The sequence below is a fragment of the Pyrus communis genome, chromosome 6 (assembly GCF_963583255.1).
Source record: "Pyrus communis chromosome 6, drPyrComm1.1, whole genome shotgun sequence".
Taxonomy (NCBI): Eukaryota; Viridiplantae; Streptophyta; class Magnoliopsida; order Rosales; family Rosaceae; genus Pyrus; species Pyrus communis.
In genome coordinates this window covers 14,603,954-14,617,293 of record NC_084808.1, presented here as the reverse complement: position 1 = coordinate 14,617,293, position 13,340 = coordinate 14,603,954, and the positions used below count along the sequence as shown (strand labels likewise).

General features: G+C 35.4%; 2 protein-coding genes across 2 annotated transcripts; both read right to left on the bottom strand.

Annotated features, from left to right (window-relative positions):
- Positions 1-9,301: 9,301 nt before the first annotated feature.
- Positions 9,302-11,168, bottom strand: LOC137737882 (plasmodesmata-located protein 2-like). Its single transcript, XM_068477457.1, has 3 exons — positions 10,226-11,168; positions 9,854-9,964; positions 9,302-9,702 (listed from the first exon to the last, which is right to left on the bottom strand). Exons 1-3 carry the CDS (start codon positions 11,010-11,012, stop codon positions 9,695-9,697), a joined length of 906 nt encoding a protein of 301 aa, XP_068333558.1. The 5' UTR covers positions 11,013-11,168; the 3' UTR covers positions 9,302-9,694.
- Positions 11,169-12,599: 1,431 nt separating this feature from the next.
- Positions 12,600-13,340, bottom strand: LOC137736097 (pentatricopeptide repeat-containing protein At2g35030, mitochondrial-like). Its single transcript, XM_068475431.1, has 3 exons — positions 13,111-13,340; positions 12,804-12,995; positions 12,600-12,711 (listed from the first exon to the last, which is right to left on the bottom strand). Exons 1-3 carry the CDS (start codon positions 13,338-13,340, stop codon positions 12,600-12,602), a joined length of 534 nt encoding a protein of 177 aa, XP_068331532.1.

The window sequence follows — 13,340 nt, the reverse complement described above, 5'->3', positions numbered from 1 at the left end:
TATAAACTAAAAATCATGATTTAACGGTTATTTTAATTTCGATTTTGATGATTGTTTACAGCTGCACTCATTGACCCTATATGAATACAATGAATGAATTTGATCTTCAATTTAAAATGTTTACACAAGTGGATACCACAAAATCTTATGTTATACTTGATGAAAGTATAAATAAACTCTAAGTGTTAGTCAATCTATTGTTTTATGGGATACGAATTCTCCGAAACTAATTTCAACGATCCCAACCGTCAAACTTGTTTGTATATGCTTTGAGATCACATTAGCAAAAAATCACAAAAAACAAACATTCAGAGATCAAGTAACGGGACAAAGCTTTTCGACGGTTATAAACGAAAAATCACGATTTAATGGTTCTTTTAACTCCAATTTTGATGATTTTTTATAGCTACACTCCTTGACCCTATATGAATACAATGAATGAATTCGATCTTCAATTTAAAATATTTACACAAGTGAATACCACAAAATCTTATGTTATACTTAATGAAAGTATAAATAAACTTTAAGTGTTAGTCAATCTATCGTTTTGATGGGATACGAATTATCCGAAACTAATTTCAACGATCCGAACTGTCAAACTTGTTTGTATATGCTTCAAGATCACATCAGCAAAAAATCACAAAAACAAACATTCAGAGATCAAGTAATGGGACAAAGCTTTTCGACGGTTATAAACGAAAAATCATGATTTAACGGTTATTTTAACTCTGATCTTGATGTTTTTTACAACTAAACTCCTTCACCCTATATGAATACAATGAATGAATTCGATCTTCAATTTAAAATATTTACACAAGTGGATACCACAAAATCTTATATTATACTTAATGAAAGTATAAATAAACTCTAAGTGTTAGTCAATGTATCGTTTTGATGAGATACAAATTCTCCGAAACTAATTTCAACTATCCTAACCATTAAACTTGTTTGTATATGTTTCAAGATCACATCAGCAAAAATTGCAAAAAACAAACATTCAGAGATCAAGTAACGGGACAAAACTTTTTCACGGTTATAAACGAAAAATCATGATTTAACGGTTATTTTAACTCCGATTTTGATGATTTTTTACAACTACATTCCTTGACCCTATATGAATATCATGAATGAACTCGATCTTCAATTTAAAATATTTACACTAGTGGATACCACAAAATCTTATGTTATACTTAATAAAAGTATAAATAAACTCTAAGTGTTAGTGAATATATTGTTTTGATAGGATACACATTCTCTGAAATTAGTTTCAACGATCCAACCGTTAAACATGTTTGTATATGCTTCGAGATCGCATACATAAAAAATTTCAAAAAACAAACATTCAGAGATCAAATAATGGGACAAAATTTTTCGACGGTTATCAATGAAAAATCACGATTTAACGGTTATTGTAACTCCGATTTTGATGATTTTTCACAACTACACTCCTTGACCCTATATGAATACAATGAATGAATTCGATCTTCAATTTAAAATATTTACACAAGTGGATACCACAAAATCTTATGTTATATTTAATGAAAGTATAAATAAACTTTAAGTGTTAGTGAATCTATTGTTTTGATAGGACACGCATTCTACGAACTAGTTTCAACGATCCAACTGTCAAACATGTTTGTATATGCTTCGAGATCGTATACTCCAAAACTTTCAAAAAACAAACATTCAGAGATCAAGTAACGGGACAAAACTTTTTGACGGTTATCAACGAAAAATCACGATTTAATGGTCATTTTAACTCTAATTTTGATGATTTTTTTATAGCTACACTCCTTGACCCTATATGAATATCATGAATGAACTCGGTCTTCAATTTAAAATATTTACACTAGTGGATACCACAAAATCTTATGTTATACTTAATGAAAGTATAAATAAACTCTAAGTGTTAGTGAATCTATTGTTTTGATAAAACACGCATTCTACGAAACTAGTTTCAACGATCCAACCGTCAAATCATATATGTTCAAGATTGCATACGCCAAAAATTTCAAAATACAAACATTCAGAGATCAAGTAACGGAACAAAACTTTTCGACGGTTATCAACGAAAAATCACGATTTAACGATTATTTTAACTTCGATTTTGATGATTTTTTACAGCTACACTCCTTGACCCTATATGAATATCATGAATGAACTCGATCTTCAATTTAAAATATTTACACTAGTGGGTACCACAAAATCTTATGTTATACTTAATGAAAGTATGAATAAACTTTTAAGTGTTAGTGAATTTATCATTTTGATGGGATACGCATTCTACGAAACTAATTTCAATGATCCAACTGTCAAACATGTTTGTATATACTTCGAGATCACATACACCAAAAATTGCAAAAAACAAACATTCAGAGATCAAGTAACAGGACAAAAGTTTTCGACGGTTATCATTGAAAAATCACGATTTAACGGTTAGTTTAACTCCGATTTTAATGATTTTTTATAGCTACACTCCTTGACCCTATGTGAATACAATGAATGAACTCGATCTTCAATTTAAAATATTTACACTAGTGGATACTACAAAATCTTATGTTATACTTAATGAAAGTATGAATAAACTCTTAAGTGTTAGTGAATCTATCATTTTGATGAGATACGCATTCTACGAAATTAATTTCAACGATCCAACTGACAAACTTGTTTGTATATGCTTCAAGATCGTATACGCTAAAAATTGCAAAAAATAAACATTCAGAGATCAAGTGAAGGGACAAAACATTTCGACGGTTATCAATGAAAAATCACGATTTAACGGTTATTTTAACTCCGATTTTGATGATTTTTTTACAGCTACACTCCTTAACCCTATACGAATACAATGACTAAACTCGATCTTCAATTTAAAATATTTACACAAGTGGATACCACAAAATCTTATATTATATTTAATGAAAGTATGAATAAACTCTTAAGTGTTAGTGAATCTATTGTTTTGATGGGATACGCATTCTATGAAACTAGTTTAAACGATCCAACCGTCAAACATGTTTGTATATACTTCAAGATCTCATACGCCAAAAATTTCATAAAACAAACATTTAGAGATTGAGTAACGGAACAAAACTTTTCGACGGTTATCAACGAAAAATCACGATTTAACGGTTATTTTAACTCCGATTTTGATGATTTTTTACAGCTATAGTCTTTGACCCTATATGAATACAATAAATGAATTCGATCTTCAATTTAAAATACTTACCCTAGTGGGTACCACAAAATCTTATGTTATACTTAATGAAAGTATAAATAAAATCCAAGTGGTAGTGAATCTATTGTTTTGATGGGATACGCATTCTACGAAAATAATTTCAATGATCCAACCGTCAAACTTGTTTGTATATGCTTCAAGATCGCATACTCCAAAAATCGCAAAAAACAAACATTCAGAGATGAATTCGATCTTCAATTTAAAATATTTACACTAGTGGATACCACAAAATCTTATGTCATGATGATCGATGAAAATTGAGGATTTTGTAAAAGGAATAACATGCAAGCTTTGAGTGCCATTGGCAAGGTTTAAATTTTTGAGAAAGGCTTCACAACCTTGAAAACAAAAACTCTTTCATTTTGCATATCCTTGCACATTTAATATTTTGTGATAGATTAGTAGTGTATGGATGTTTGTTTATTAGACTCTTATTTTCAAGTGTAGATGTAGTACTTAAATGACAAATGTGCTTTAATATTTTGAAGTAATATTTATGTGGCAACGTGTGGTATGTGCAAATTTAAGAAAAAAATATTTTTCTTAACGGGTCATAGCTGGTCATAACGGGTCGGGTCACTTTACCCGTTGGGTAAAGTGACCTGACCTGTTAAGGACCCGTTAAGATAACGGGTGTGACACGACACGACCTGTTAAGATAACGGGTGTTACACGAAAACGACACGAACACGACAGACACGACCCGTTTGCCAGGGGCCTTGGGGTGGCTACAAAGCAACCCAAACATGGTTGCAGACCATGGGCTGAGAGACTGGGCACAGGGCAAGCTCAACCCAAGGCTAGCTTGCAGGTGGTGCAAGGAAACCTCAACTGAAGCTGGGTTTCAAGTCAAGGGGTCGCAGGGACAAGCTTAGCAAGCCAAAGGCTTGCAGTGACACACCTCGATCGAGATTAGGGCATCCTGGCCGTCGCGTGGAAGTGACGTAACCATGTGCACAATGCGGAAGCTAATAAAATAAAAATATAAATAGTACGAATAAATAAAAACTAGCCTTACACAAAGTAACAGTAACAAGTGCAAGCGTAAGTGCGACATTAAAATCAGAGCATAAAAGCCTAATACAGTCCAGGAGAAAACGACGCAACAGTGCACCCGAAGGTGGTCATACACTGGTGATCGTCTGTCAGATATGCCGGGGAAATCCTCAGGGAAACCACCAAACTTGTTAGCCAACTAGAACCTGGAGGGGCGCAAAACAAAAGAGTGAGTGGGCAAAAACAAAGCTTTTCAAAAACCATTTAATAAATAAGTTCTAACCCCTCACCGTAAAACCTGTATACTTCCCAGAAAATAGAGTATATATATATAAGTCATGCTCAGGAAAATGCTATGCCAAACCTCAAAGTAAAATGCAAGTGCTCAGGTAATATCGCATCAACAATACATAATCTGTCAGCCGGAGTCACCTAATGTGACCTGTACGGCTGAATCTAGAGCTCAAATCTCAATCTCACTAACTAGACCTGCACACGAGTCGGAACCACCTAAAGTGGTCTGTACGACAGGCCTGGGTGTAACATATATATACGCTTAAGTGCTACGATCACGTGAAGGTTGTGCGAATAATTGCGGGTCACCTACGAGTCGGAACCACCTAGAGTGGTCTGTATGACAGGACTGTGCACCTAACTTGGATCCAAGCTGAGCGTGTGGTGCGGGAGGTGAACATCACGTGAAGGATTGTGCCCAACTCTGGGCGGGAGCACTAACACCAGGGGTGCAGGTTATGAGCTCTATATGCATCTCAAATCACTACTAAAAGTAAACATGAATCACAACTCACCTGACACTTACCTGTGCGTCCGCAACACCAAACATGCATATATATAAACAATTAACAATGCATAAATAACGGCAAAACTATAGGCATGGCATATAACGAATGAACGTTCTAAATAAATTTCTGGGAAAATATAAGTATATAGGTATATACGGAAAACCAAAAGCCCACTCACTGGTAAGTGGAAGGGTCGTAACCCCCCTGCCGCGAGTGACCACGCTCGTCCTAAGGATAGGTATCACCTATATGCGAAACAACTATAAAAACGTTAATTTTAAAGCACATAACCAAACTCAAGAAATAACTTCTCATACAATGCTCAAATGGGGTGTATGAATACACCAACGTGATGTATTCATACACCCCCACGCGTATTTTTAGAAAAACATTTTTAGAAATAACTTCCCATATTTTTAGAAAAACAAGAAATAACTTCTCATACAATGCTCAAATGTTTTTCTAAAAACATTTCACCGCCGCACGCGCCCCCACGCGTCAGCCACGCGCAGGCACGCTAACGGCGTCAGTTAACGCCGTCAGGAATATTCCGTTAACTTTAACAGATTATGTCAACGGCGTTAGGAATATTCCGTCCAAACTGACGGAATATTCCGTCGTCTTCTCCGGCGCCGGAAAATCGGGAAAACTTCAAATCGTCCTATCTTCTTCGTTTTTCAACCAAATTTCACAAAATTGGTACCAAAATGAAGCTTACAACGAGAGGAACAAGATCATACCACTTTTAAGTGCTAAAATCCATGAAATCTTGCCTGGAAAATACCCCCAACTCCAGCCAACCTCGAAACTTGTGATCCCGGCGTCCAAAACCTTCAAACGAACCACCCCGAGCCTCCTAAGGACCTCACCAAGCTTCCTACAAGCTTGAAATTCCCAAAAACATAAGAATTTACGTGTGCATGAACAGTACCAAAAATCGGGCATCCCGAGTTCGACATGCAAACGAAGTTATCCTTACCTGAAATGGGTATGGTTAGACTCCAATGGACTTCATGAGCATGGATATGTACTTTGTTTCTTCGATCTGTGAAGATTTCATGGGTTTTGGGTGTGTGTCCGTACAAGGGATATGAAAATGGGAAGGGAAATGGCACGGGATAGGGAAAGGGTGGGTGAGTGTGTGTGTGTGTGAGGGAATGTGTGGTCCACCATCATCCAACAACCAAACAAAAACAACCACACAACGTAAAGAAATTGCACTAGGGGAAAAATCGTCTTTTCACGCATACGTTTTAAAATTTTCGGAACGGGCTGTCACATGCAGCATGTGGGCTGAGGCAAGGCAAAAGCCCAGGATACAACAACATGTTGTATGGTAGTTAACCCAAGCCAAAGCCTGGTTAGGTTCGAAAGGAATCAAGCCCAAAAGGGCTACGCTTATGGTCCAAGGTGTCAAAACGACACAGTTCCCCACACGGCTAGGCTTCAAGCCAGCACGATGGTCCAGCTATGGTGCCACGGTGCCGCAAAAAAAAATCTAGTTTTTTTCTTCTTTTTTATTTCGAATTCTAGGGTTAAAAGCCCTAATTGCTTACAAATTAATTTTGATGCTTTGACTCACAAATTTCACATAGCATAAATTGCGTATTGCATAAACAAATATATATATTGACAACATATATAGACATACATACAATATATATATATATATATATATATATATATATATATAATTGGAAGGAAAATATAAATATAGGGGGTTCATGCATCATGGGGAATGTTTTCATGGTTTAAGGTTGTTTCAAATATCTTAATTTATTTTAAAAGAACCTGATTGGTAGAAAACAATTGAAAGTCTTTGAATTTGTAGAAGAAAGCCTCCTCCACGTCCTTCAGCTCCTTAACTTCTTGCAAGAGCGTGCCGATAATGTGTTGTAGGTCTATTTGACTAAACTATATTTAGAACAGAAAGGGAGAGGTTGGCGACAATAGAGAAAGAAGAGATATATGTAATTATGAGGTGTGTATTGTATTACCTTATGCCTTTATTTATAGTAATAAGATAGGTAGAACCCTTACCCTAATAGGATTACATCTCTAATATGAATTAAACTACTAAAGAGAATATATAAAGATACTCCTAGATATACTAGGATTTACACAATCACATTTCTAATCCGATAATACTGCAACACTTGTAATATTTTTTAAATTTTAACTATCTATTTTTATGTAATTCAATGACTAATCAATTTTATTTTTTATTAATTTAAAAATAAAAATTTGACCATAAGTTATGTCAATCGAATTCGTAGTGCTTTTGCGTTGGAAATCCACAATGTCACTCAAAATTAGGGGTGGGTTTAAAAAACCGAAAACCGAAAACCAAACCGAACCTAGGCCGAAAAAAATCGAACCGAAACTACCAAACCGAACTGAACCGAATTTGGCTGGTTCAGTTTCGATTTTTGAGGTTTGGAAACCGAACTGGACTGAACCGAACCAAAAAAAAATCATATATAAATACTAAAAAATACATGTTGCCGTCAAGGTTTGAACTATTTCCCTACGGGTTGGGGTTGATTGTGGCAAGCCAACTTGACTGTAGGCTTTGTGTTGTTATAATTGTACCAGTAATTTATTTATAGGTTTCTTATGTTTAATGCTTTATAAAATTTCTTAACTTTACAAACCCTAGCCATCTCACTCCCATTTCATTTCAGATCTCAAACACCTTTCTGTTCCGTCCGCTGCTTCCTTTTTGCCTTTGCTTCCTCTCTCTCTCTCTCTCTCTCTCTCCTTCCTCGCTTCCTCCAAATCACTCTCTCTCCAGTCTTCTCCTGTCCTCCTCACGGATTCCTTCTTCCAAACCATGATTTTCCCTCGCCCTTTTCGAGATCCGACAAAAAGAGGAATTGAAAGAGCTTGCGACGATCATGGCGATATCGCTGCAACAAAGGTTGTGGTTTTATTTACTTGTCAGTTCATAGGTTTTTAATTGTATGGTTACCCATTTTAAATTTATGTAATTTAAGGTGAAAAAGTTTGTATTTTTCTCTGAATATGTTTTGGAATTTTCTAGATCTATTGTGGACTTGACTATGAATTTGAATGTGGGCACTGGGCATGCGCTATTGAAGTCCGATTATGGTATTTAGAAGAACCCAATTGCTTTTTTTTTTTTTTTCGATTTGCATCGATCAGTTAATTTGTTGAGTTATTTCATGATTTTGTAAATTTTAAAGTTTTTGAATTTTGAATCCTGTAGATGTACATTTCCTTGAAGAATATATGTTTATGTATTTGCTTAACTTTTGAAAATTTGAATTCGTTCTGCTTGATCACAAGTAGTTGAATTACTTGAATATATTCAGGATTTTGAGGCTCTCAATTCTCTGATATATGAGAACTGGGAGGTTGATAGGTAGGTTCCTTCCATTTACATCATTTAAAAATAAAAATAAAAAACCAAAAAAAAAACCAAAACCGAACCGGAAAAAACCGAAACCGAAAAAAAAATGAATTGAACCGAAATTTTGGTTCGGTTTCGGTTTTGGCAAAAAATCGAACCTTTTTGAACCGAACCCAGCCCTACTCAAAATAGGACAAGGATTGTTTGCCCTTCCACTTCCGATGCCCCTCTGTGCCCTCTTGTTTTGTGTAGTCACAATTAAGCCACGTCAACATTTTATATTATTTTTTTTATAGAAATAATAAGACAAAAGTGAATAGTAATATAAAATGTTGATGTGACTTAACCATGATCATACAAATAAAAAGGAACCGAAAATAGAAGGGCATTGGAAATAGGAGAGTAGACAATCTTTCTTCCTCAAAATAACATTTCACACCCAATTAGCTTTTTCTTCAGGACATGACGTCAACCTACTTCCAAAGTCTTTCAAAATATGTAGCATGCAGTAAAAGCCCAAAGCGCGTCAAACCGTTGTCTGCTTGCTTTGTGGCTCTTGTAGTAATTTACGACAAACAAACATGAAAATACAAATTTTGAATAAAACTATTTTGTCACCGGTCATTGTCATCCATATAAAACCCAGAAAAAATTAAAAATTATTTACTCTTTGAGAAAAAAAGATAAGGGAGAGAAGCTGCAACGTGCAACTTTTCTGAAAAGCATAAAAGTTGTGAAGCAAGCAATCGGAGAAGCATTTGGTTATTTGCAAGACAAGTGAGAAAAAAAAAAGACAAACAAGCAAAGTAAAGCAAGAATCCATAATCTGCAACTCCACCGTCCATTTCTTTTCTGTTTTGTCTTCTTCGATATTCTATTATGCTTCGCTGTCTGTTTTATACGTCTAAATTTTTAATCGTTAAGTATTTGATTATTGTATTTTTTTTATCCAAGATTTAATGGTTAAAAATTATAACGAATAAAATACCGCGAAACAAGCTAAAAATCCCCTCTCTTCGTTTCATTCCTACATCAAAATTCTCATCCCTGTGAAAAACCTCATCAGTTTCATAATTGCTTGTTTTTCCAACAAAAAAAGGGGATCATCCGCACATTGATCCTCCTTCCCCACTTTGTGTTTGCCAATTCTATCCACCACAAAACCCTATTTTTCTCTCTAGAAAGCAGAAAGAAAATTAACAGAAAAAGAAATTAACAAAAAATTGTTCCTTAAGTATCTCCACCTCAAAAGAAGCTTGCAATCTTGAGAACCCATGTGTTCCCTCTTCAATAATCTGCACAGGATAACATATTCCAACCATGGCAGATTAGAATTCAGAATCCTAAATTAAAAAAAAAAAAAAAAAAAAAAAAAAAGATAAATAAACAACTGAAAACACAAATGCATATCTCCATTTTCATGGATGTGTAATATGCAATACATACCATCATGCTTCTTCATCACATTTCTGGCAAACAACAAAAATATGACTAGGAATCCAACTCCTGCTGCTCCTCCTAAAATTATAGCCACTGTCTTCCCTGTATTTCCTGACCCTAAGATCAAGCAACCACAATCCAAAAAAACCAGATTAAATACTACTAATATACACATATAAGAAATCAAATCATTCCCCCTCTGCACCCGATTTCGAATTCCCCTCTCACTCTCCATAAATTAGATTCAAACAATACAAAAAAATAAAATAAAAACCCTCTTTGAAACAATCTAACAAGAAATTGGACAAATTGTAAAAGACATAAGAACCATCTTTAACCCCAAAATAAAATGTTCAGAATGTAACTTCCATTTTTTACCTGATGAAGATGAAGAGGATGATGAGGAAGAAGAGGATGATCTCCTGGGAACCCCATTAGGGTAATAACTATAGCTAAGAAAGCACTTATGGAGATAGACTTGGCCAGAAATTGCACTCCCACATTCAACCTGAGCTCTCTGCACCCCATTCTTCATACACTCCCCACAATCTGAGTCCCCAACATCTCCCTGGCACTGCCCCAAAACATAAACCTGCTGATAGTTTGTGGTGTAAAATCCATGGTTACTCACAACCCCATTCTCCAAAACACTAAAGGCAGTGTCCCTCCTCTCCTCAAACCCTGACCCTGCCACATTAGTCCCCCCACAGGTTTTGTACAGCATTTCCATGCCTGAAATTTGGGCAAAACCTGAGATTTCATAGAGCATGTAACACCCAATGAGCTGAACCCTAGCAGCAATGGTTTTGCCACAGAGATTGTCAGACATTTGGGGCAATTTGCTCACACAGGTGTAGCAGTCAGAGTTGCTGAGGTCACCTCTGCATTGGAAGAGCCCTGAGATGGTGGTTTGGCCACTGCCTGTGTTGGTCTTGAAGAACTTGGCCTTGGAGGACTGCTGCACCAGGGACCCAAAGAGGGCTGAGAGGGCTTGGGAGTAGACCCCTGTTGGATCTGAAAATGTCTGCTTTGCACAGCCCTTGTAAACAAAGGAGGTGATATCAGTGGCAGATTCAGCAACTGGGATGAGCTCAAAACTGATGAGGAAGTAGAACAGAAGCAGATAGAGGGAGAAATTGGAAACAGGGTTTGAGAGAAAACCCATTTGCTGTTTTCAATTTTTGGATCAAATCATGTCAGTTCTTGGAGTTCCTGAGATGGGTTTTTGAAAACTTTGAGAAAAACCCAGCTGGGTAGAGTAAAGATTGAAGCTTTCTTGCTTGAAACTGTGTTTTTTCTGCAGAAAATAATTTAGATTTTTTTTTTTGTGGGGTTTGGTTTTTGGGTTTCCGGGTTTTGGATTGGAAGAAGTGGTGCATCCTTATATATACATATTATTTATTTATTTTTACAGCAGGGTGCAGGAGGTACAATTGTATAATTGAATTGACAGTAGAGTAATAAATAAATTAAAACTATGGGAAGGATACACCGTTATCTTTAGTTTAAGGAGTATTTAAATGTTTGAAGAGAATGAGAACAAAATGGTATAAATTAAAATAATAATCTCGAAAGGAGAATAAATGTTCCCTCTTTTGTTTTAAGAAAGAAGGTTTTGGGTTTGACTGAGGAGTGCATTATATGTCTTTGAGTTAATTGAAGAAGTAAGGTAGATTGTTTGAATTTAATAAGAGTTGTCATCGGCTTTTTCTTTTTGTATAAGGTAGATCGTTGGGTCCAAGAAATTGGTGGTCCTTATTTTATGTTTTGAATGTTGGGAGCCTCAACACAATGCTTCATGATATCTGGAAAAGAGCTTTTGTTAATGTGGAGGGCTAACACTCTTGGAGCCAACTTACCAAAAAGTATTAAATCATGAGAATTGATAAATACTTGCTCTCTTCTCTTCTATCCTCTTATACACTCTTAATTAATCATGATCATTATTTATATTTAATTTTATTGAATTTCTCTTATACACTCTTATTTAATCACGATCGTTACTCAGATTTAATTTTATTAAATTTGATAATTAAATATAAAAAAGAGTGTGCGAGAGAAGAAGAGTGCGTGATTTTATTTTCCTTGGAACTTTGAACTTTGAGGGTTAAGATGAATATTCTTAACCGATTTTACAAGAAAAATCCTTGCTTAACAAGTACTTTGAGATAAATGAGGATTCATTTTGTCCAAATTTCAAAAATCCCTAATTCACAATTATCAGAAGATAAAGTTAATAGGATATGATACAAAATTAGTATCATCACTAATATCACGTTTTAGTGTTATACATCTTTATTTATTGGTGAGTGATTTTATATTCGATTCTCGTAGATAGCAAGTTCATTACCAAATTATTATAACTGAATGATAAGTGTTGCCGCAAATTTTACTTGTTTGAGAGTGGAATGAGATGTGTAAATATACACATAACATAACACAAGAATTTTCTAGCATTGATTTCATGTCAGGTATTTTACATGCATATTTTAAATCAATAGATCAAAACTTGGGGTGCTATATGAAATAACTCAAAATAAAATTCTTTATGCACCAATAAACTCTCTTGTATTGTTTGATTGTTTAAATAACTTCATTTGAAAGTGAACATAATTTGGGTTTGATTTTAGTGATATGAGCCCTTTAATTTTTTTAGTCGTTGTTGAAAAATCATCCTTAAAAAAAAAAAAAAAAAAAAAAAGTGTCAAATTCAAAATCGGCAAGACATCTAGATTTGATCAATTGGCGTACACTAAAAGAGTAACACGTTATCAGCCAAAATCAAGTATACACCAGAGTTATCGGGCTCTCCGTCCAAAGCCCTCTCCCCAGTAATCTCACCCACCTCAACATTCTTGTGGATTCTACAGGCTCCAGGTAATGCACCCCAGACAGACACTTGCAGGAATTTCAAATCCATCTGCTTTGATTTGATCTAAGAAACTCATCGCCTCACCTATAAGCCGTATCTTTCATTCCAGTGAAAAGCTTCAACCCTTCTTCACCAAGATCATTTTCACTTAATCCAAATATTGTGGCATTCCATGCAGCTGTATCTCGAGTTGGCATTGACGTGAAACGTTCAATTGCGCTGCCAACCTCTCCAATTTCGAAATAGCCAACAATCATATTTGTCCATGGCACATCACTTTGTAAGGGTTTATCCCGAAAACAGCGTGAACATCCCATTTACCATTTTAGTACCAGATTCCAAATCCCGCTAGGGCATTCTCTGAAACAACTCCTCTGCAATTTCAACATACCCGTTTTCTGTATACCCTACCATCATTGCATTCCAAGCCTGAACATTCCTCACAGGTGTTCCATCAAAGAGCTCTCGGGCATCAACGACATGTCCTACCCTAGAAACTTCTGAAATCATTATAGTCCAAGATGACAAATCTCGAATACTCATTTGTTTAAAATACTTTTCATCCATATTCACAAGGTCCCCAACCACCAACTTCCAAGAAACCACATCTTTCAACGGCAT

Coding starts and splice junctions, on each gene's coding strand:
- LOC137737882 (XM_068477457.1), bottom strand. CDS start 11,012: ATGGGTTTTCTCTCAAACCCTGTTTCCAATTTCTCCCTCTATCTGCTT. Junction 9,965..10,225: donor ATCCTCTTCATCTTCATCAG/GTAAAAAATGGA, acceptor GCTTGATCTTAG/GGTCAGGAAATACAGGGAAG.
- LOC137736097 (XM_068475431.1), bottom strand. CDS start 13,340: ATGCCGTTGAAAGATGTGGTTTCTTGGAAGTTGGTGGTTGGGGACCTT. Junction 12,996..13,110: donor GTAGGGTATACAGAAAACGG/GTATGTTGAAAT, acceptor ACCCTTACAAAG/TGATGTGCCATGGACAAATA. Junction 12,712..12,803: donor ATGAAAGATACGGCTTATAG/GTGAGGCGATGA, acceptor TGGAGCCTGTAG/AATCCACAAGAATGTTGAGG.